The sequence below is a fragment of the Mustela lutreola genome, chromosome 6 (genome assembly GCF_030435805.1).
Source record: "Mustela lutreola isolate mMusLut2 chromosome 6, mMusLut2.pri, whole genome shotgun sequence".
NCBI lineage: Eukaryota > Metazoa > Chordata > Mammalia > Carnivora > Mustelidae > Mustela > Mustela lutreola.
In genome coordinates, this window is record NC_081295.1 from 142,801,906 (window position 1) to 142,827,537 (window position 25,632).

The 25,632-nt window shown below is 41.1% G+C and overlaps 1 protein-coding gene across 1 annotated transcript in view; it reads right to left on the reverse strand.

Moving 5' to 3' along the window:
* ELOVL2 (ELOVL fatty acid elongase 2) overlaps positions 1-25,632 on the reverse strand; it is a 60,629-nt gene that overhangs the window by 5,413 nt on the left and 29,584 nt on the right. Inside the window, exons 2-4 of the mRNA XM_059179250.1 lie at positions 11,760-11,823; positions 7,200-7,387; positions 3,089-3,166 (exon numbers count right to left, since the gene is read on the reverse strand). Coding sequence (XP_059035233.1) covers positions 3,089-3,166; positions 7,200-7,387; positions 11,760-11,823 — 330 coding nt within the window. The remainder of the gene's footprint in view (positions 1-3,088; positions 3,167-7,199; positions 7,388-11,759; positions 11,824-25,632) is intronic.

Sequence of the window (25,632 nt, forward strand, 5' to 3'; positions counted from 1 at the left end):
ATACCACCCTACGCTGTCCAAGTGCTCTGCTTCCTCTAACTGGGCTTCCTTGCACCCTCCTACCCACATCCCTGCTCCTTTCCTCTGGAACTCTACCTAACCCTCTGCTTGCTTTTCTTAGGCTTCATCAGCTGCTCCTTCATTTGCATTCCCCACTTACCTGCTGCCTCTGCCCTCAGTGAAGAGGACAGTGAGGTGAGGATGAGGCACAGTCGGCCCACCACACAGGGCAGGAACTGCCCATCTCTGCTCCGTGCTTGGCACTCAGCAGATCACTACTGTTCCTCAACACTGGGTTTACATTTTTTCCCCCCTCTTCCTCTAACCTATGTATGTTTTTATCTCTTTCTTAACTGTTACAGGGGCCTGGAGCCGTCTGTACACACACACTACGTCTTTCACGTCTTCTCCTCAGATTTAAAATCAAGATGGCGTATGAAGTGTTGACCCACTGCACTGTGCACCTGAAACTAATATTACCCTGTATGTTAACTAACTGGAATTCAAATAAAAACCTAAAATCAAAATGCTTTTCCTCCTCACTGAAGTGGTGGGTCCGGATTCCCCCTTCCCTTCCCTCCTGAGCCCCTTACAAAGTCTCAGGTACAGGGCGAGTACTTGAAAGGTGCTGGGGTTTTAGCGCTAACATTGAAACATAAGGGAGTGTGGAGAACAGGGACTCTGAAGCGAGACCATCTGCTTCCTGAGAACATAATAAGGTGTGGTGGCTTCCACCCTAATGTTGGAGGGTCTAGTTAAACTTCACAGACATCAAGCCAAATAGAAATGTAAAACAACAACCCTTAGAGACTTGTATGGTAACCCAAAAATGTAATGGTCAGTGAGAGAAATAAATTAGAAATAAAAGGGGTGCCCCCAAAAAAAATGCTTTGGTGAGTGCTGTGAAGTGTGTAAACCTGGTGATTCACAGACCTGTACCCCTGGGGATAAAAATATATGTTTATAAAAAATAAAAAATTAAAAAAGGATGCAGAGAAATCTATATACCCTATTTTGTATTATAACTTTGAAGATTTTTTTAAAAAGAGTTTAAAAATGTACATCTTAAAGACTTTAAAAGACTTCTATCTAATAAACACGTTTTTTTGCTATGGAAATTATCAAACACCCACAAATTCAAGGACAGTTAAGTATAAAGACCCTGTGTGTCTATCACTAAGCTTCAGAGTTTTCAATATGATTCCAACTTGTTGAATCGGTTCTATTTCTAAACATTTTTACGGGGGTGTGGCATTATTAGAAGCAAAGGCAGAGGGACAAGCAGGCTCCCCAGTGAAGTGGACATGGTGCTCTATCCCAGGATCCCAAGATCAAGAACTGAGCCAAAGGCAGACGCTTAACCCAGGTGCCCCATTATGAAGTTTCTCCATTCACTTTTCACTCAACAGTTTTATCACTTATGGATGACTGCTGAACACAGCCACTGTTTCACTAAGACTTGCAAAAGGATGATTTTCTAATTCTCTCATTAGGTATTTTCCCTCTTCTATAGAGAAGAGCTTTTCCTCTATTTGGAAATTCACATCTGAAAAGCAAAGATAAAGGTTTCTTTCCCTTTTAACTTTTTTCCCCTAGAAGGAGCTGGTGTTCTAGCAACCTTCAGACAGCAACAATGTGTTTTTTAGTATCATTTTAAACTCATGGTTTTTAAATAAATGTATCTCAGTCCATTCCAGTCCCATCCTGAGCACTGGGAGTCCCCTTCAAGGTGGCTCCTAGATCTTTTTGTAATGACCTGAGTAGTCCTGGACAGCTTGCTTACTTTCTGTCACAAGATGTCCTGGATTCTGCTTATACACTTTTCCCACCCCAAACCGGGAATTGGCCAATTCTCCAAGAACCCTAATCCCTTCTGGTGGAAAATTATATTTAGAAAGCACAATCTGGGTATTCATGTTCATTGCACCGGGTTGTCAGAGACTAACTAGGCCTTTTCTGGAGATAAGAGCTAAAAAACACATTTGTTTTTAGAATAAAATTAATTCTGACATTTCCAATTTGAAACTGATTAATGTTAGAAAAGAGATACTAATAAAAAAGTTAAACTATGTTTCAAATAGTAATTGTAATGATATTAACATTATGTACTTATTCTACAGTATACCTATAACAGTCTCCAAAAAGCAATACCAATATTTTCATTAATAGAAACAAACAAACAAAAAAATACAGTGTATTGTTAAGATATATCCCCCTCAGGAATTTCAGTCAAAACACTATGTTTTTAAGTCACTTGAAATAATTCTGTAGGTGGTTATGTTACCAGCTTCATATATGGCTCTATTCATTTATTTTAGTTTCCAAGTTCTGGAAGGAAGGCTGCCTTGCTTTCTTTTCAAACTTAATTTTGTTTCATATTATGTAAAACATGTAATGGTTCCCAAATCAAATATGACACCAGGTACATTCAGGGAAGTCTAGCTCCCATTCCTATCCCCCTCTGCCTAGTTCCTTCTTCCAAAAGAACACTTTGTTAGGTTTTGGGTTCTTCTGTTTCTTTTCATAAACAAACACACACACACATATTCATATCACTTCTTGTACTATACTATAAACACAGTCTGCAAGTTGTTTTTGTTTTGTTGTTTAGAGAATGTCTTGGAAATTAACAGTATAGAGATCTTCCTCCTCCTGTTTTGCAAAGGGTCCATTTCTGGATGTGCCCTGGTTTATTCAGTCAATCCCCCATAGTTAACTGGGACATTTGGAAAATATTTTTGTTACCAAGTGTTTCTATTAGGAGGACTCTTTTTTTTTTTTTTTTTAAGATTTTTATTTATTTATTTGACAGAGAACACAAGTAGGCAGAGAGGCAGGCAGAGAGAGAGGAAGGGAAGCAGGCTCCCCACTGAGCAGAGAGCCCGACGTGGGGCTCGATCCCAGGATGCCGGGATCATGACCCCAGCCAAAGGCAGAGGCTTAACCCACTGAGCCACACAGGTGCCCCAGGAGGACTCCTTTTCTTATGTAATATCCCAGCCCCATCCTCCTATCTGGAAGGAGAAAACCTCTTCTCCTTATCAAGGAGAGATGCCTGCAAATGGTCAGTTAGCGTCTCAGGACTCACCCGGACATCAGCTTCCCCGGCACTGGCAAGATCTTGACACTGTAAGTTGTAGCCTCCTTCCCAGCTGGAGAGAATAAGCTGCCAAAGAAACAAAGGAGGAAAAATGAATGCTAAAATTTGGAAGGGAGCTAAATTTTCTATTCATGTTCCTGGCTGGTGTCTATGCAAGGTCTGAGTAGGAACTCCCCAGCACTTGAGTTTTTCAATCCTGTCCTCAAACACATGTGATCAAAGGATTTCCTTCTTGCTGTTGAACAGATACCAATGGTTGTGTTTCTGATTTGGTATAATTTACTTCTAACCTTTACAGTGACCCTAAGGAACAGAATTTGGCTACCACTTGAGTAACAATATCTACTCCCATATTTCTACAGGTGAAATGTAGAATTACATGTAAACATCTGAGGAAACACTAAAAATTTTTTCAAAGATTTATTTACTTCTTTGAAAGGAAGAGAGAGTGGGGGAAGGGGCAGAGAGAATCTGAAGCAGGCTCTCTGCTGAGCATGCAGTCTGACCTGGGACTTGATCTCATGACTGAAATTATGACCTGAGCCAAAATCAAGAATCTGACACCCAACCAATGGGGTCACCAAGTATTTTTTAATAATTCTTTAATATTATTTAATACTTTGTATTGGCTTAGACTGATCTTAACTGATCATCACCATAATTTTATGAAGTACATACTTATTACCATTTTACAGATGTGAAAACCAGGGCTCAAAGGTTTTTAAGTCATTTTCTTTATTGTGTTTATGCTCCTTGGTAATCAGTCATTTGTGTGATTATAACTGATTAATATCTATATCCCTCATCATGTTGAAAAAACAAAAGGCTCTATGAAGGTCTGTGCCTTTTTGCCCATCTTTGAATCCACTGTTCCTTGCCCAATGCCTAGTCCATAGAAGGCACTCAGTAAGTATATATAAGAAAATGAAATTTTTATAATTCTTTGTGGAAAATTTTGCCAAAAAAATTCTGTCTTTTCTTTCCTGCTATTACTGCAAAAACTCAAAATTCTAGAATATAAAGCATGTATATAAGTTACTTTCCCCTTCATTTAATTTATGAGAGAATGTTTAACCTTTCCAACTTAAATAATATGGAGCAGGTAATTATCTACAATTGCTGAATGAAAAAGATCTCTGGATATGAAAAGAAACCTATACATCTGACGAGTCTGACAAGGCCTTTGAATATTCAGTAATTGTGTATATTGTGAAATGATCACAGGAAGTCCAGTTAACATGTCACATAAGGTACCAAAGGCCTACTATTTGTGGCTATTCATCAGAGATGTGTCAAGGTACAGCTCTGTTGAAATACATACAGAGTACGGAGGAAGGGGATGTTAAAACTGAACATTAGGAACAGCTGAACTACTAAAAAAAAAAAATTTAGATTGTCTAAAACTACCTGACAATTTAAAATTTAAATAGAATTAAGCAGATGGGGCTCCTGGGTGGCTCAGTCGGTTAAGTGACTGACCCTTGATTTTAGCTCAGGTCATGATCTCATCAGGGTGGTGGGATGGAGGCCAGCTGTCAGGCTCCACACTGAACAGAAAATATGCTTGAGATTCTCTCTCTCTCCCTCTGCCCCTCTCTGCTGGAGGCTCTATTTTAAAAAGGAGAGAGAGAAAAAAAAATCCTCCAGTGGCTCGCCATTATATTCAGAATAAAAGGCAAACTCGGTTTCCAAGACCCTCTATGAATCTGCCATCTCTCCACATTGTGGATCGCCCCCTCCTCTGGCCAGGGTGTTCTAGCTGCATCTTTATGGTCTTTGAACACCTCGAGTTTGTTCCTGCCTCAAGGCCTTTATGTTTGCTGCTCCTTCTGCATAAACACACTCTCCCCAAATCTTCATATGCTTGATTTTCATCATTCAGTGTCAAGTACCACTTGCTCAGAGAGGTCTTCCTGCCCCGCCAGCAGCCCAGCACTCACTGCTGCACAAGGGAAAGGCCATGCTGTAGAATCTGGAATAGACTCTGACACAGTGTGGGAAGTCCACACATATTTCTTTAAAGAATGTTAATAATTTTAGCAGTACAGTCCTAGCCTACGCAAACCTCTGAACTGTGCCTAACAAGTTAACAAGGTTAAATCAACCCATTACTCAACTAGCAGCTATTAAATATAACCCAAAAGTGTCAAAGACCTTACACTTGCCCAGGAAGAGTCTATAATCAGAGGAGACTCAGGGGCAATCAACAGTAGTGATTTTGAATCACGAGGTACAGAAGTGTGCACAGAGCAACGGCAGATAAGCAGTAGATAAAATTCATAGCGGGGAATGGGCTCAGGGCAGATGTCCCCACCTAAAAAGGAGCAGAAACCATTTATTTGCTTGAACACTAACGTACTGTCCGTTCCTTTAATGGTGAGTAGTATACATTTTATTATTTATACAGCATTTTCACATTTACATATATAACTCCATATTTACATATATAACTCCTACTGTGTACTATCCTTTGAGGTTTTTAAGTCCAGAAATTGCATGTAACCCATCTTCCTATCTCCTTGGCTTATCAGTACCAGTCACAGTAGGGAACGGGTGCTCATCAAACGCTGGCCAAGCAGAACTGATAGATCCTTATAGCCCCCTCTTGAGTTCCGGAGGATAAGCACGGGATCTCCATCTTAAGGGTAAGTTGCCTAAAGGTCAAAGCCTAAGTAACTGCTCTCGAATTACAGGGAGTGAGTGACCCACACGTCCAGCAAGTGTTAGAGATTCTGGTGTCGTCAAATTTTCAGGCTGTTCTTCTGCCACAGGGGCTGCTTCTGAAAACAATCCGGGAAAGATAGTCTGGTTCTTCCCAGAGAAATCTTGCGAGCTCATCCCGTGAAGGGAAACTTACCTACTTGAAAAGCTCACTAAGAACTCACCTTTCAGGGGCACCTGGGTGGCTCGGTGGGTTAAGGCCTCTGCCTTCGGCTCGGGTCATGATCCCAGGGTCCTGGGATTGAGCCCCATGTCCAGCTCTCTGTCCAGCAGGGAGCCTACTTCCTCCTCTCTTTCTCTGCCTGCCTCTCTGCCTACCTGTGATCTTTGTCTGTCAAATAAATAAATTAAAAAAAAAAAAAAAAAAAAGAACTCCCCTTTCAGAGTGAGGTAAATCAGGAGAAGTGATGGGACAGGACGGGAGAGTGGCTTTCCTGACCCTGGACTCGATCACCGGTCTCTGATCACGGGACGCTGGCGTGGAAAGTGATGGCTACGAACCGTTCTCAGAATGGCGCAAACCCGAACAAGGCACAGGTTAAACTCTGTGGAGGCTCTCGATGTCAGGCAGGGGTTTATGTCCTTTTAGAATTCGAGGACCAGGAAGGAAACTACACTCATGTCATAATCAGACATTTACACCTGGACACAAATGACTTTAACCTGGCTGTTCCCCTAGGTTTGCTGGTGTCCCCTGAGGCTGCTCGCTGGAGCGGGTCTCTTTGGCAGTTTTTGATTCTCCTTCGCAGGGATCTGAAGCAGCCTTTGGTTTACAGGCAAGACAATTGTTACTTGTTTTCTTGTAGAATTACTCGGGTTTGGCACGCTGCAAAGGAATGGGCGATGTGTGATGTAATGGGGGCAGCCAGAGCCCGGCTGGAATGGCAGCTGGCCTCCGCCATCAGTCCGGAGAAACAGCTCCGCCACTGTCGCTGACACAGACACCCGAAGATGTGGGCAGTGGTCTTGGAGGGACTATGTATTTGTATTTCAAACCAACTGCATTTGATATGTAAGTTGCCTTAGAAACTACTTTGTCAGTCATTCAATAGCGATCTGGTCTCAGGCAAATCATGTACCTTTTCCAAGCCTCAGTATAAATCTGTAAAAGGAGAAAATCTGAACATCTGAGCTTTAAAGACCCAATCAGATCTAAACTGTGATTTTAAATTACAATGGAAGACTAAGGACTAAAGAAAGGGGCCTAAGTTGGGATGAGAAAAATTCAAGTTAGAAACAAAGATTTCCAAAACATCCAGAAAGAATATAAGCAACCGCTGAAACAGTTCTGGAGACCTTAAAGAACAGTACTGAGAGCGTGTGTGGACAGCTTGCTGGGGCGCTGCCTCAGTGGCCGTGGCTCCATGGGATCACTTACCTCTGCCAGCATGTACACGGAGAGAAGCGTGATTCCCAGATTGTAAAAGGTGAGGATACCCTTGAGGGAAAGAGCAGGTCTGGTCTTCATGTATTTGTTACCCAGCCATATGGAAAGCAGATACAGGACAGTAAGAAAAAAGGTGGGAAGGTAAGAGTCCAACATGAACCATCCTCGGACTCGGGAATCTGAAAAGAAACAGTGAGAATTCTGAGGAGCGGCACTTCTGTTCAGTTATAAAGTTTTACCACATATATTGAAAACATTGGGGGGGGTCTTTTTTTTTTAATGGGAGTATGCCTGATACACAACTTAAGAGTGTCAGGAGTACAATAGGATTCAACATTTGCAAATACACTGCAAAACGATGACCACAACAAAGTCTAGTTAACATCCATCACCTTAGTTACAAAAATGTTTTTCTTTGATGAGAACTTTAAAGATCTACTGTCACGTTTCTTTGTACATACTCAATCCAACAAGGAACAGTAGGACGTGGCACTGACTAAGCTGGATTTAGGTTACGGTTCAGAAGAACCACACCATGGGGGCGAGAGTAGTTAAGGAAGGTTTCATGGAGCAAAGAGAACACAGAGTGATAGGGACAAGTAATTAAGGTGGGAGGTAGTAGTTCTAGCAACTTCTTTGGAAGAGTTACAATGTTTATTCACTCTAACTCAATAAATAGGAAGTACTACTATGCCATATGTGGGCAAAAACCAGCTCAGAAAGCCACAATAACTTGCCAAGACCATACAGTAGTGGGCAGCAGAGCTGGAATCTGAATTCATGTCTGATGCCTAGCCCACAAGACCTGCTGCTGTCTCCTCTGGGGAAGTCTGAAGTAGGCAGGAGAGAAGGGATATCAGTAGTATATAACACTGCATAAAACCTACATTCCTTGGAGCCTGCCAAAGACCTCTGAGCGGTACGCCAGGCAGAGCTCAGAGTTCAGCCGAGCCAGAGTGGTGGGACTGCACTGCAAGCAGGGGAAGCTCAAGAAGGCAAAGGAAAGACTCGGAGCTGATGATGCAGATGAGTGGGCAGAGAATACAACAAAGGACCTAAACCTGACCATGAACTAGAAATATAAACAGCCAGGAGGTAAGGACCAAGACACACCAAGTGTTCCTTACTCTGGAGAGTGAACACATAAAAATCTAAATAAAATACACAATATAGTTCTATAATATAATTAGTAACATTTGAAAAGAACTATAGACACAAAGTGATTTCAGTTCTCTATTCTGTTCTTTTTTGTTGTTTACATAAAGAAAATAAACTGGCCCACAATTATAAAAAATAGCATGCTGTGGGACATCTGGGTGGCTCAGTCAGCTAAGCAGCAGCCTTTGGCTCAGGTCATGATCCTACAGTCCTGGGATCGAGTCCCACACTGGGCTCCTTGGTCAGTGGGGAGCCTGTTTCTCCCTCTGCTTGTGCTCTCAGTCTCTCTCCCTGAAAAATAAATAAATTAAAAAAAAATAGTGTGCTGTTTGTAATCTCTGCAAAAAAAGATGGAAGGAGCGGATTTTTCTAGCAGATCATGCCCTTTCTTCCTGTCTCTGCTTTTCCCCCTTCTCTGCCCCCTTCCTGCTCCATTCTACCTACCCCGCACACCCCAGCTTCTCTTACTCCACCCCACCCGACAGACAGTACTGAGGAAAATGCCTTCTCAAGCCATCACTGTCCTATCACCTGTTCTTTAAACCACTCCAATTGTGGCAGAGATAATAAGGAAGGAAAGGGGTTCATTTCAGTGCCCATGTGACTAACAGAGATTACCTGTCATACAACTAGCTGGTAAGCACTGGTCGTAAAGGTTTGTGCTATGTGCCTGCCGCTTCCTAATGCCTGCCTCTGTATCTAAATCCTACGCAGCCTCTCAAGACCAGATAAAGGTCCTGCCTTTTGAAGGGAACTGTTTCCTAGCGCTCTCTCATCACTACAGTTCCTCATCTGCATAACAATTCTCATTTTAGAATTAAGATATTATGACTGTAACTGTTATTGCAACTAACATTTAAGAGCACTAAGCCTTTCTATATGCATTCGTGTATTTAAATCTCAAAACAATCTAACGATACAGGTGACATTTCTAACAGTCTTACTGAGGTATAGTTGATGTACCTGCACATATTTAACCTTTACAATTTGATGTGTTTGGCTTTAAGCAAACACTCACCATGCCATCACCACAGTCAAAGTAACAGACATATCCACCATGTAGGAGATAATATTATCCCCAGTTAAAGTCTGAGAAAAATTGAGGCACAGAGAGTAAAAAGGTTAAATACTTGCCCTAAACTGCTACCCCACCTCCTGTTACAATGTTGTGGATTGAACTGTATCCCCCAATAGATAGGTTCTAGGCCTAACTCCTGAAACCTGCGTGAGACTTATTTGGAAATAGGGTCTTTGCAGATATGACCAAGTTAAGATGATGTCATACTAGATCAGGGGGGCTCTAGCCCAGTGACTGTCTTATATAACGAGGGGAGATTAGGACACAGGGAGGAGAAGCCGTGTGAAGGTGAAGGCAGAGACTGAGGAGATGCATCTCCAAGCCAAGCAATGCCAAAGATTACTGACAACACCAGAAGCTGGGAGAAAGGCAGGGAACAGACTGTTCTCTAGAGCCTCGGAGGGAGCACGGCCCTGCCAACACCTTGATTTCACACTTGTAGCCTCCAGAACTGTGACAGAATAATTACTGTTGCTTTAAGCCATGCAGCTTGCAGGGCTTTGTTACTGAAATCTAGAAAACTAGAAAACCAGGATACATGGTTTATTTCCTTGTTTTCCACTTGTTTCAGATGGGGTAATTTGACCCCCCCCCCCCAATGGTATATGCTCTGTGAGACAGGACCTAGGCCTTCTACTCTGTCTCACTTATGCATCTACTTAGTTCCGAGTTATTAAATATAGATCAACTGGCACAATGAGTCAAGCACATATTACAAAATGAATACAGCACCTGAAGTTTTCTTTTGTCATTGTCTTGTAAATATTTGTCACATTTGTCAAGGAAGACAGTAACTGTCCCAACCAAAAGACAGGGAACAAATATTTATAAGATTATCTTTCAGACGTGAGGGTTAGCTCTGCATCGGGGTCAGGTATTCGCCTGGAAGAAAAGCCCTTGATGGGAATATGGAATCAGTAAGTATGGAAAAGACGAGGGGACACCCAGAAGTCTACAAGGTAGCCTGCCAGTCACCTTAAGCTTGTGCCATTTTTAGGAAGAGGAAAATGGATTCTTGATGGCCCAGATGCTAGCCTCCCTGTCATCGTGGAAGTCACCTGATCCAGTTGTCAGCTGTCCATCTTACAATCCCCTCACTACAGAAGGACGTCCCATAAAAATGCTCAGAGCTGAGTACACGACTGCAACCCTATCCAGGACCCCCATCCACATAACTCCCGTTCACCGTGATCTTGGTAAACACAAAGCTCAGTGTGAACCCGGGTCAGAGAGACTGTTCCACTCTCTAGTGGCAGTGCCAAATATAGAAAGCCACAGTTCTCAAGAAACCCTGCATGCCCAAGTGAGAGCACTGTGCCCTCTGCCTGAACCGTTCCCCTTCCCACCCACGAGAACTGCGAGGCAGAGAACACAGTTGAGCTTCTGAGATACAGATATCCTGCCCTGCCTACCCACACAGGGTTGTCACAAAGATAAAATGCGGGGGGGGGGGGGGGGGTCGTGTGAGAAGCTTTTTCAAAGCTCCATACAAAGGCGCCTGGGCTGCCTTGGTTAGTGGAGCAGGTGACTCTTGATCTCAGGCCCCACGCTGGATGTAGGGATTACTTAAAATCTTTTTTTTTTTTTAAGCTCTGAACAATTGCACAGTATCATTATAATAAAACTATACAAACAGCCATTCATTTAGGAAAGCTTCTAAAGCCTACACAGAGACTGTGGTGGCCTAAGTAATCTCCACATGGTTCTGTTTAGATTTTTGAGAGACAGGAAAACGCCATTTCCCTCCACCTCTACCCAGCAGGGCTGGGGAAATAACTTAAGAGAACCAGAGAACTACAGAACTGTTCCCACAGTATGAACCAGCCGGGCTCATTCATCTGCAAGCTGTGAAGTGTGACTAAGAGGTCCGTGGCGCTGGAGAAGACCGTGCTCCGCGGCGAGGTGGAGGTGACCAGGACGGCAAGAGCGCAGGCGCGCAGGCGCGCAGACACGCAGACACGGCAGCCACAACCCGGCCGGAGTGAGCGCGAAGAGGAGACACGCAAGCGCACAGACTGCTGCTGACTGCGCATGTGCGGAAGGTGCGCGTTGAGTGGGTGGTGCAGAAAGGAGTGGAAGTCGTGGAGCGCACAGGGACAGCCACAACCGCACTGCAGTTTGCCCTTGCTTGCGGCAGCTCCCAGGACTTTCACCCCAGGAAGACTGAGGAGAACTGAGGCTTTCTGGATGACCTGGGAGAAGGGTATCAAAGCTGAGGGAACTTAAATCTCTAAGTGTTGAGCACTATCCTGTTGAAAAGACACCAGAAGTGAGGAAACCCTCTTCCACGAGAAGTTCTCGAGTAGCTTACTCACCTCGAGGTCCAAACATATTGTCCAAAAAAGCATTGATTTCATCATCCAAGGCCTTTAGGTGCTCCTGAAAAGGAAAAAAATGATTAAAGTGGGGGTTTTTTTGGGGGGGGAGAATGAGGGGGAACTCTCAAAACAGACCACTACCAACAGAACAGCTACCAGAATCTCCCAGTCCTAGCTTCAGGGACTCTCGGATGCAAAACCTTAAGGAAAATGGACGAGTTAAATGCAGCCTCACCATTCATGAGCTTGTGTGGATTTGGAAGGAAATAATTCCTTTTTCCTTTCCTTAGGCAACAGGAGTCCTGGAAAACAGGCTTGGTACTTTTAAACACTGAAGGGTTATTGACCTTAATTTCATTTCCCTCTAAAATGCTTAGAGGCATAAGCTTTCCCATAAGCAACTTCTATTGTTACTATTAACAGAGGTTGTGTGCAAACAACACGGAGGGTCTGTACCTACAGGATATAATGTAATTGTTAAATGAAAATTCAGCTGAGTTGTATTTTACAAAGTTGAATCTAAAGCTTTAAAGGGGAAATTTTTCAAATAAGGAAATTAAGCAGTACAGCTATTTTTTTTCATAACCTTCATATTTTGTTTTCAAAACTTTTTCTATTACATGAATATTTATTTAATACCATAGTAAACAGTGTCACTAGGGTCCATCAGATTATTATTGTCACTTTAACTGGATTTAGGTTGAGACAGGAGAATTTCTGTTAAGAATCTTATGGTTGCTAAATTGGCCACAGGCTCTTGGTTTAGCTCCTGTTCACTGCTCAAAATACCTGCTAAGGTGTTCCCTACCCCTGTTCAACGGTCTAGAGCACCATCTCAAGCAAAGGGAAGAAAAGGCAAAGCCAGGGTTCCTAGCAAAGGGATGTTTGAAGAAAATTCTGGGATCAGTAGATGGGTGAGTTGAGTGTGACAGCCCTCAGGACGTTCATCTAGAACATTCTGTATAATCAACAGCGGGAATGCAGTCAAAGCATCTCATTCTCAAAGAAAGTCTAAGTGCCAAAGAGGAGAATTAACTTATTGGCATTTGAGAAGATCTGTACTTTTGGTGATTGGCACCTATCATTTGGACCTTTTTTATTTGTGACTTTGATCCTGAGAAAATTTCCAGGAAACTTAGATTTTTGGGGACTTTAGGAAGCTTGGGAGAGTGGATGAGGATTAGTGGCTGACATCTGTTAGCACCTATACCTGCTGGCCATGTATTACGACCTTTATTATTTCATTGTACCTCTATAAAAAGTATCTGGGCTCAATCAAGCTTGGAAGTTTCTAGTGTTTTGATTTCCATGAAGGACATCTTGGGAGACCTCTAGATTTGAGAATGGTCACCTACCTCACATGACAGTGTGACAGAGTAAGAGTTGTGCTGCCATTAGAAAAGAGCAGATCTGTCCTGAGGCCTCTCACTCTTAAGCAAAGAATGTTAACCTCACTGATGAACCCACCCTCCTAACAAACACCAATGCAATCTTCCTTTCATTGCCACATCCACCTACACATGTTTAAGCTTTTTCAGTCTGTTTGCTTTGTCCAAAATCCATTTTCTTACACCTGTAGGTCTAAAAAAACTCTTAACTAAAGGTTACAGAGCTTATATTGGTTCTATGAGGTTGCAGAAATTTAGTCACAGTGGAAGACCAGAAATAAAAGAGAGGGGAGGATATGGAAAGAGAGCAGAGTGGAAAAAAATGAGTTACAAAGGGCATTCCACACCATTACCCTGATAACAAAACCAGAGGACACTAGAAAAACAAAACAACACAACAACAGCAGCAAAACCCTAGAGGCCAGAATCTCTGATGAACATAGACCCCAAAAATCCTCAGCAAAATATTAGCAACCAATTCCAGCAACACATTAAAAGGATAATTCACTAAAATCAAGTGGGGTTTATTCCAGAGATACAAGGGTGGTTCAATATTTGCAAATCAACTGGTATATCACATTAACAAGAGCAAAAATTTTTTAAAAATGTGATAATCTCAATAGGCACCATAAAAACATTAGACAAAATACAACACTCATTCATGAAGAAAACCCTCAACAAAGTGGGTTCAGAGGGCCATACCTTAACATAATAAAGGCTATATTTGAAAAATCCACAAGGAGCTAACATCATCCTTGACAGTGAAAAGCTGAAAGCTTTTATCTAAGATCAGGAACAAGACAAAGATGTGTACTCTCATCACATTTATTCAGCATGGTACTATGAAGTTGTATTAGGAATCAGGCGAGAAAAAGAAGCAAAAGGCATCCAGATTGGTAAAGAAGAAGTAAAACTGTCACTATTTGCAGGTGGAAAATCCTAATGAATCCACCAAAATCCATTAAAATGGATAAATTAGTAAAGTTGCAAGATACAAAATTAACAGAAAACTGTTCTATTTCTATATACTAATAATGATGTAGCAGAAAGAGAAATCTAAAAAAAAAAATCCCATTTACAGTTGCACCAAAAAGAATAAAACATCTAGAAATAAATTTAAACAAGGAGGTGAAAGGACCTATACTCTGAAAACTAAAAGTCAACTGATGAAAGTTGGTAAGACACTGATGACACAAGCAAATGGAAAGATATACCATGCTTATGGATTAGGAGAATTAATATTATTAAAATGTCTATACTACCCAGAGCAATCTATAGATTCAATGCAATCACTATCAAAACACCTATAGTATTTTTCACAGAAATAGAAAAATACTGAAATTTGTATGGAACCACAAAAGACCTCAAACAGCTGAAGAAATTTTAAGAACAAAGCTAGAGGTATCAAAATTCCAAATTTCAAGCTATACTACAAAGCAACTTTAATCAAAAACAGTATGGTACTAGTATGAAAACAGACACAGAGATCAATGGAACAGAAAAGAGCCCAGAAATAAACCCAAACCAATATGGCCAATTAGTCTATGACAAAAGAGGCAAGAATGTACAATGGGAAAAGACAGTCTCTTCAATAAATGCTGCTGGGAAATATGGACAGCTATATGCAAAAGGGCAAAAGTGGACCACATTCTTACACCATACACAAAACTAAACTCAAATGGATTAAAGACCTAAATGTGAGACCTGAAATCATAAAACTCCTAGAAGACAACATAGGCAGTAATCTCTTGGGCACTACCCTTAGCAAAATATTTATGGATCTGTCTCCTTAGGCAAGAGAAACAAAGCAAAAATAAACTGGGACTATATAAAATAAGATTTTGCAGAACAAAAGAAACCATCAACAAAACAAAAAGACAATCTACTGAATGGGAGAAGATATTTTCAAATGATATATCTAGTAAGGAGTTAGTATCCAAAATATATAAAGACCTAACTCCCCACCCAAAAACAAATACTCCAGTTTAAAAATGGGCAGAGGATGTGAACAGACATTATTCCAAAGATATACAGATGGCCAAAAGACACATGAAAAGGTGCTCGACCTCACTGTCAGGGGTAACTAACTGAAAACACAAGGGGATATCACCTCACACTCGTCAGACGGCTGGTATCAAAAAGACAAGAAATAACAAGTGTTGGTAAGGATGTGGAGAAAAAACCCTCACACACTGCGGGAAATTAAATTGGTGGAACGATTGTGAAAAACAGCAGGGAGGTTCCCCCCAAAGTTAAAACTGAAATACCATATGATCCAGTAATCCCATTACTGGACATTTACCCAAAGAAAACAAAAACACTAATTTGAAAAGATACATGCACTCCTAAGTTTATTGCACCATTATTTACAATAGCCACGTTATGGAAGCTGCCCAGCTGTTCATCAACACATGAGTGGATCAAGAAGATGTGGTATATATATATATATATATATATACAATGGATTATCATGTAGCCGTAAAGAGAGATCTTGCCATCTGCGACAACATGGATGGACTTAGAGAGTATAATGCTAAGTGAAAGCAGTCTGACAAAGACAAATACCATATGATTTCACTAACATGTGGAGTCTAAAACACAAAATTAAAAAAAAAAAATGGACTCTAAAATACAGAGAAAAAATTGGTGGTTGCCAGCAGGGAAACCGGTAGGGGATGGGCAAAATACACAAGATTAAGAGGTACAAACTCCCAGTTATAAAAGAAATAAGTCACAGAGATGAAAAGTACAGCATAGAGAACAGTCAATAATATTGTAATAATGTTGTATGGTGACAGATGGTGGGTGTCTACATTGATCATGATTAGCACTGAGTAATTATCAAATTGAATCAATATATTGTACATGAACATAACACCGTATCTAAATTGTACTTTAAATAAATAAAATAGAAGGAACACTCCAATCCTTCAGTCATTAATGTGTGATTCATTAACCAATTACCTGACCATTACTATGTGCTAGCATAATCTTAGGAGCTGAAATACAAAGTCAAATAAGACCGGTACTCATCTTGACATAGGATACTGATAAGCAAATCAATAATTACGATATTAATGTCTTCAATATGAGAGAAATGTCAGGGACGTGCTTTAAGAACAGAGAGGAAAAAAAATATTTGGCCATAAAAAGGAAGGAAATCTTGCCATTTGTGACAACATGGATAGACCTTGAGGGCATTATGCTAAATGAAATAGGAGAGAAAGATATCTTCTGACCTCACTTAAATGTGGAATCTAAAAATACAAAAACCAAAACCCCAAATTCATAGGTACAAAGAAGAGTTTGGTGGTTACCAGACGCAGTGATATGAGGGTGGGCAAGATGGGTACAAACTTCTCTGTAAAATGAATAAAAAAGAATAACTATATATGTTAATCAGACTTATTGTGGTGATCATTTCATATATATATATATATATATATACACATATATATATACACACACTGAATTATTATGTATATACTGAATTATTATGTTGTACCCCTGAAATGAATAACATAGAGGTAGCAAATTTAATATAGTTCTTTTAAAAAGAGAAGCTTCCCAAGAAGAGATGCTATTGCTGCTGAGTTCTGAAAGACTCTAGGACACCTTCTAGATGGAGAAGGAAGATCATTTCAAGAAGAAGAATCAGCACGTATAAATAGATTAAGACAGGACTCACTTGGGAATGTTTACAACCAGGGTCTCTACGGACCCACATGATAGGTGGAAATAAAGCCAGTATTAAGAAAATCAGAAACTTGAATAAAAATAAACTCTTCTATTTCTGGGTCATTTAATACAGCTTAGTAAGGATACAATCTAAAAAGACGATGAGATAATGAGAGATCAGAAGAACAAATGAAAATTTATCCCAGATTAGTAAAACATTAAGTGTTAAGTAGAAATTGGGTGGTGTTAGCCAACGAAGGATGAACACTTGGCCCAGCATGGGAGAGAGCAGCTTGGGTAACGAATTCATAGCCGCACCAGGTGCTATGGTAAAAGCGTGTTGGGTGATTTCCTAGGAAGAACACCATAACCCAGGAGCTAAGAAAAATCAACAAACTACACTACATGCAGCACACTTCACTCACTCAGCCAACATAGGGAACAACCATTATGTACTAACACTTTGCCAGACAAAGGAGGACAAAAAGGACTCAAAAGCTTACAGACAAAATGTGAAAGTGACACATACAGAGAAAGGCAAAAGCAAACACCTGAGAAGGAGGAAATACACAGAACTGCCCCAATGACGGAGGACCCTGATGGAGTCAGGATTTAAGGTACATTTTTAAAGATGGTTATTTGGACAGATTAGAAGAGGGCAACAGTACTGCCTTTACACCTCAGCAAAAGGAATGCCATCTTGAACACCATACTTCAGAGGGCCCCATGCTAGCCGTCCCGGGGTCGTGCCTCTCTCTCTATGCAGGAAACCCCATGAGCCTATGAAGATACCCATCCATGGCATCAGCTTCCCCTCCAGACTATGTTCTAAGTTCCCAAGGCCAAGTAATTCTCTGTCAAACAATTCTCTAACCCCACTTCTAAAACAACTTCAGGGATTTCCCCTTGCCCACATAGTAAAGTCTGTGTACTGGACTTTATCTTTATTGAAGTACAGGTGACACGCAATGCTACGTTGGTTTCAGGCATATAACACAGTTATCTATCACACTAGAGGCTATGCTATGCTCACCACAAGTGTAGTTACCATCTGTCCCTGCACATTGCTATTACAGTACCACTGACTATATTCCCTGTGTGCTATCTTTCAGGCCCATGACTTCTTCATTCCATAACTGGAAGCCTGTATTTCCTAATTCCCTTCATCCATTTTGCCCATGCCCTACCCTAACCCACCTTCCCTCTGGCAACCGTCAGTTTGTTCTCTGTGGGTCTGTTCCTGCTTTTGTACTGTTTTTTAGATTCCACATCTAAGTGAAGCCATGTGGTATTTGTCTTTGTCCATCAGACTTCTTTCACATAGCGTAATACCCTCTAGGTCCATCCATGTTGTCACAAATGGCAAGATCTCATTTTTTATGGCAGAATAGTATTCCACTATAGGTATATTTACATTCATGTATTGATGGACACTTGGGTTGCTTCCGTATCTTGGCCATTGTTAATAGTGGTGCAAGAAGCAGTGGGGTGCATATATCTTTTTGAGTTTTGTTTTCTTTGGGTAACTACCCAGTGGAATTAATTTACATTTAATTTAATTTATGGCTGTGTATAACAAAGGCTGAAGGATAGAAAGGTTGGAAGTAAGCTTTATTTTGTGTATCCCTTTGCTTACCACAGCTGCTAAGAATGTAAAATGGTACAACCATGTTGAAAAACAGTTTAGTAGTTCAGTAAAACATTCACCTACCATATGATCCAGCATACTACTACTAGGTATATTTACCCAAGAAAAAATACAGCATGTATGCTTGCAAAGACTTGTACACAGATATTCATGGCAGCTTTATTTTTAATAGCTAAAAAAATAGAAACCTTCCAAATGTTCATCAATAGGTGAATGGATAAATTGTGTGTCTATACAACAAAAAACTACTCAAGAGAGTAAAAGAACGACTGATGCACACACAACACAGATGGCTCTCAAAATTATGAAGAAGCTAGACAGAGAAAGAGAGAGAACATACCATGTGTTTCCATTTACATGAAATTCTAGGAAACACAAACTTAGATACGTGACAGAAAGCAAATCAGTGGTTGCTTAGGGACTGCAAGGTGGACCAGCGTATCCTTCAAAAATGAAGGTGATAAAAATATATGTTTATAAAAAATAAAAAAATTAAAAAAAAAAAATGAAGGTGAAATAAGGACGTTGTCGCATGAGGCCTAAGTAAGAGAATCCGCAGCCAGCAGAACTGCACTACAATGTATGCTGAAACTGTTCTTTGTGCCAAAGGGATATGATTCCATATGGAAAGGATTTACAGGAAAGAATCAAGAGCACCAGAAACAGATCTTTCTAATGGATGAGCCAGAACCCATAGCAAGGTGGCCTCCGCCCACCTCATGACATGCCCCATACCAGCCATCCTCACCCCTCAAGACCGTGCTCCTCCCTACCAGAGGCACAGGGCCGCATAACCTCAGGTGATGTCCTGCCCCTGCTCCTTGTTCTTTGGCCACCTGGAGGCAGTGTGACGCATCGGAGACAAACCCACAGCCTTTGTGTAAGGCTGACTCCCTACACAAAGCTGAGATGGATGGTCTCCAGGCTCTGTGCCACGCACCTCACCATGCTGGGGGACAGGCTGGCCAGGCACTCCTGCCTCAGCTACCTTTTTCTGAGTACCTGGAAACAGGAGAGCCATGAAAAGCATACCTACTTTTTTGCCAGCACAATGTTGAGTGGGACTCCCACCTCGTCCGAGCTGGGTCAGCGGGAGCTCAGTTTCTTCCTCCCTTTCCTTCCTCTTCCTCCTCTCTTCCCTCCCCCCTGCCTTCACTCACTCCTCCTTCTTCACATCCCTTCATTTATGTATTAGGCATTTTGTGGGTTTTAGCATTTACCAATCATGGGCATTATATTGTATACTGCGGTGATTCAAGATCTTGGTGTTTGTCCTCTTGTTGACACTGTTTTGTAGAACATTTTAAAGACACTTATTATTAATTATTTCCCACCACCAGCTTCTTCCTCACTTCTTTGTAAATGAGCAAAGGTTATTAAGGTCTTGAGACAGATTGCTGAGTTTGTAAGAAGACACAGTATCTAAATCCTTGACTTTAAAAAAAAAAAAAAAAAAAAAGAATTTAGAGAAAATGAAGTCTGAAGCATTCCATAATGGCAGATCGGGAAATGGGATCCAACCAGCCCAGGAATGGATCCTTCTCAGACTAACCAGACACAATTCTGAAACCTCCCTGGGACCCTCAGGGTCAAGGCGGAGCTGTACAGAACTGAGAGACAGGGACATGACATCTCCTTCCAGAGACAAGGGACACAAACCAGAGTACTGTTACACAGTGAGGCCTCTGTGTTGCTTCCAGGGCTCGGAATGGCTGTCTAATGCTGACACTTCATTTGGCGGCCCCTGAGGGATGGCTCCCCGCCAGTACGGTCGTGTGTCTGAAGAACAGGAATGTGTTTACATTCGTGAATGAAACTAGAAAGTTTAGAGAATGGCTAGAAGTGGACATATGAAATTCCCTTTCATGCAGCTGACTTCCCAGAATGTATATTTATTTGTATTTCACACTGATTCGTGAACCCGCTCACCATCTATCTCCCAGCACGGTGCTCTGGAGGGAGCGGCCAAGGACAAGAAATGGGTGAGAACTCCCTAGAATTCTCACTCATTTAGAAGAACTGAATTGTTACTGTTTCTCTTATAGAGTAATTTTCACAGACTGAAACCATCTAAGTCAGGTACGGAAGCATATTTGAACACTGAAACTGAACATATTTGGTTACCATACCTGAAGAGAACTATAAATGAACCGTAGTGATGAGGAACGAAAAGCAGGGAGGGAGACAAATCGTAAGAGACTCTTAATCTCAGGAAACAAACTGAGGGTTGCTGGGGGGTGTGGGGGAGGGATCAGGGTGGCTGGCTCATGGACATTGGGGAGGGTATGTGCTATGGTGAGCGCTGTGAATTGTATAAAACTGATGATTCACAGACCTGTATCCCTGAAACAAATAATACACTATATTAATTTAAAAAAACAAAACAAAACACAGCATCTGTTTACTAAACACTCGTGTGCCAGGCATGGGACATATATTATCTAGGATTTTCACAATATTACTGCAAGTTGGGTGTTTTCCCAGTTTACAGATGTGGAAATTGAGACTGTGAGCTCAAGACGGGCACTGCTGTGTGAAATGCAAACCAAGTTCAGTAACAATCAGTGTCTTTTACACCTTCCGAGTGAGAGGTTTCAGAGCTGGGGTGGCAGAGGAAGGGTTCTTTGTAGAGTTCCCACTTAGGTTTCCTGCGTTGCAGGACATCTCAGAACAAGAAGCGGACAGAGAAAGGAGGGGTTGATTTTCTCTGCATCCTAGGGATCCCTGAGGCTGCAAGACAGTTTCCCTCCAGTAAGAAGATAAAAAGTTCATTTAGAACAGAATAGGTCCCTGTAGTTTTGCTGGCTGTGTTTGGTTTCCTCGAACAGGGATCTTTATTTTCTTTCACTCTAGTCACAACCCGTCAGGGGCTTCCCGGATCCATCTCTCAGATTACAAAGCAGGGAGGGAAGCCTCTGCCCTGTGGTGTCCAGATCTCTGTGGCAGAGCCTTTCTCCTCACCTGCTCTGTCCTGGATAGCACATACTATACAAACCGTCCCTGGCTAATTTATTGTCAGGCTCCTCCAATAGGTCTCCAACAGCCTACTTTATCGCCAGTTCTAAGAACAACGGGATTGCATAATACTCAGTGAATGAATTAACCAAACTCTTCTCATTGTTCTAAACCTTTACAGGATTCACTTGATACTTCTATTTCATATTACTTCGCATTCCTACCTAGATTTTCATATGTGCGATCTAGTTTTCAGTGCATTGTGAAAGTTCCTTAACCACCCCCCCCCTTTTCTTTTCTTTTTGGTAAGATTTTATTTATTTATTTCACAGAGAGACAGAGAGCACAAGAAGGCAGAGCAATGGGGGTGGGGGGTCAGGAAGCTGGCTCCATGCTGGGCAGAAAGCCTGATGCGGGACTCAATCCCAGGACCCTGGGATCATGACCTGAGCTGAAGGCAGCCGCTTAACCAACTAAGCCACCCAGGCGCCCAGATCCCTAACCCTCTTAACACCTGATATGTCATCAGGGTGTACTGGACCCAATTTTTTATTTTGAGTCTTTTTCAGATGATTCTTTCTTCCAAAAAACAAAGAAAAAATTTTTTTTCTTTTTATTTTTAAAGTAAAATAAAACTCATTCTATTTTGCATTTAACATGAGTCCAGTGGACTCTTTTATAAATTTAAGGTACATTGTGCAATCTTAGTGCTTTTATATTTTCTATATTTTAAAATATCTTGTTATTTATTCATCCCAGAAATTATCTCATTATTACTCAAGCATTTAAAAGAAAGAAAGAAAAGAAAGAAAAAAGAGAAAAACTGTGAAAATGTAAGAATGACGGAACTGCTCAGGACAATGAAATAATCACAAGTCATCACTACTGCACTGTCCTTCATTTCTCTTCTTACTGTATCCCAGGAATGGCATTGTGCTATAGATAATATAAAAGAAATTTAGAAACATCTTTATAGCTTTTTAAAGCTCTCATTGAACACGCCTGAGGGTTCAGAATTTTTCATGCTCTTAAACTTTAATTATCATACAAATTAGCTGAGGATCTTGCTAAAATACAAGTTTTCATTAACTTGGTGTGGAATGGGGCCCACAAGTCTGCATTTCTACTAAACTGCTGGGTGAGGTTGATGCTGCTGGTCCACAGACCACACTTTGATTTAGCAAGGATTTAGACCATAGTCTCTTGAAATTTGTGTGGAATATAACAAAGGTAGTAACTACTTATGTGCTTTTATTATAAAAATACCAAGTTCTTGCTTATTTTCTGCAAATCTACTATGTATATTATATATACTACTGTATGAAATTAAAACTTACCATATACTAATTACATCACCACTCACTTCATCGGTATTTAGTAATTAACTCTGCAAACTCACTCAGACAGTATCCACAGTATTCCAAACAGAAATGAAATCACTGGTTCAGTTGTATTTTTCCTTATACTTGCTATGTCAGAATATGGTATTCAGAAAGTGCCTACTCAGGGAAGAGCGCAGAAGGACTGGTGGCCTCTTCTGATAAGATTATGTTTCTATTAAGGTATCGAGAGACTGCATCCACACTCTACATCAGTCAGTACTTGTCAATAAGCATCACCAGGTGCTTTTCATGTAAACTGCTGTCAAATTCAAACCTTATCCATCCTATACTTACACAACTCATTTCTTTTTTTTTTTACTTAAATGGGATTTTAAGTTAAAAAATCATAAAGCTAAAAAGAAGTTAAAGTTAAAAAGTTAATAAGTTAAAAAGAACATTTTTTGTTCTTTTGGAACTTATCCTCTTCATTTCAGCCCCAACTTTGCGCTCTGTTAAGATTACTCAAATTCTGGACTTCCAGGGAAAATGGTGGAATACAAGGACCCAAACAAAGCTCACCTCACCCCATGGATACAAGTAGGTAAACACCCACCTCCATGTAAATAACCCAGAAAATGACCCAAAGACTGGCACAACAGAATCTCTGCAGCTAAATGTAGAGAAGAGGCCACATCAAGAAGGGTAGGAAGGGCAGGAATGCAGTTGGGAGCAAAACTGACCCATGAGATTGTCCTTGGGTGGGGGGGGGGGGACACTGCAGGTTTGGGGAGGGGAGAGGAGCAGATCCCATACCAGGCACCCCAGACACAGGAGACCCACACTGGGTAGACAAAGCTCCCTAATATTTGGCTTTGAAAACCAGATAGACTTAACTTCATGAGTTCTTACAATCAGTGGGGCTTAACACCTGGAAATTCTAAGTCAGCAGGCTGGCTCTGGGAGAACCAGAGGGTGAGAGGAAACGAAGTTTACCTTAAAAAGACAGCACAACAAACAGCCCGCAGAAATACAGTGTAGAAGCAGCAGTTTGAAAACCCCCTGGGATATATGGGAGAGAGATTCCTATACTCGTCTCAGAGCGTGAGCTGGACAGGCAGGGATATTTAGGAGACTTCTCCAAGAACAAATGAGCTAGCAGGTGCCATTTTCCTCCCCCACCCACTCATGCTCCTGTGGACCTGCCCCCTTCAAAATGCTCTAGGCCGGAACCCATCCAAAGTGGTACCACAAACTGGCATGTGAAGCAGCCCCACCAGGGGCCAGCAGCACTCCAAAGTGAAAAGAAGGTAACCACACACACCTGTCCTACTGCAGCCCCAGTGAGGGGCTGGGGGCAGACATCTGACTGCAGGCCCTGGCCACATACAGAAGCTTCTCAGGGGACAACAAAGGGAGAGCCCCCTGCAGTTTGGGCCCAGTGTGGCCCCAGACCAGCCCACTAACACAGGGACTAAATCCTGCCCATGGCCAGCAAAGAGAGCCAGTGCAGATGACTGCACTGAAGGCAAATGAGGCTTAGCCACAACAGGAGACATCCCTGACAGGCATGGTTCTGATACATGGGACACTGCCCTGCAGGGCCCTACAGGACCTCTTCTTCAGAAGACCCCACGTTCCAGCGCAGGAGACATAGCTGACTTTCCTAATAGTAGAAACAGACACAAGGAATTAGACAAAATGAGGAGACAAAGGAATATGTCCCATATGGAAGAACAGGACAAAATCATATGAAAGGAGCTAATAAACCAAACAGAGATTAAATAATACACCTAATAAAGCATCTAAAACATTGGTCATTAAAGATGCTCCCCGGGCTTGAGAAAAGAGCGGAGGATCTCAGTGAAACCCTCAACAAAGAGAGAAAACGTAAAAAACATAAAAAAGAATCAGAGATAAAGAACTCAATAAATGAAATTAAAAATACACTAGATGGAATAAACAGAGCAGAGGAAGCAAAACAATGGATCAGCAACCAGAAGAGAGAGTGATGGAAAGCAATCAAGCTGAACAAGAGGACAGAAAGAGTAACAAACGAGAATACATGAAGGGAACTCAGCAACATCACCAAGCACAACAACATTCACATTATAGGGACCCCCAGAAGGACAAGAGAGGGAAAAGGGGGCAGAAAATCTATTCAAGGAAATAAAAGCTGAAAAGTTCGAAAATATGGGAAGGAAAAAAACATTCAGGTCCAGGAGGCACAGAGACATTCCCTCCCCCAACAAAATCAACCCAAGGACATCCACACCAAGACACATTAGTAATTAAAATGGCAAAAAGTAGTGATAGAGAATATTTATTTATTATTATTTTTTAATGGGAAGTTAAATTTTTTGCAAGGGTAAAATGATATAGCTTTATATTTGGGGCCACAGAACACTTTAAAATATCTATCTATATATATATAGATATGTCACAGACATATATATAAGGAAAATTTTGGAAGGAGCCATATTAAATTGCTAACAGCAATTATCTCTGGGGGGAAAGAGAATGACATGGGGCAGGGAGTGGGTGAAGGGAAAGGGAGACACCCTTTACTCTGTATATGTCGAATGTCCTAGTTTTTAATAAGATATTAACAATATATTAATTGTGTAATTAAAAATATAACTAAAGGGAAGTATTGTTAATGGAATGAGTATCAAAGAAAGTTGTAGAATTTCCTTAAAAAACCTAGTCATACTTTTGAATAGATTTGTCTCTTCCTATTCATATGAAATAAAAAATGAGATTAAATAGATGACATCATGATGTAAAACAATTAAAAAATATAACCCTATGTAAAATTCCTGACCAAATACATGATAGGAATGTAAATTTTCAAATATGTATTTTATTATTTTGTACTGGTA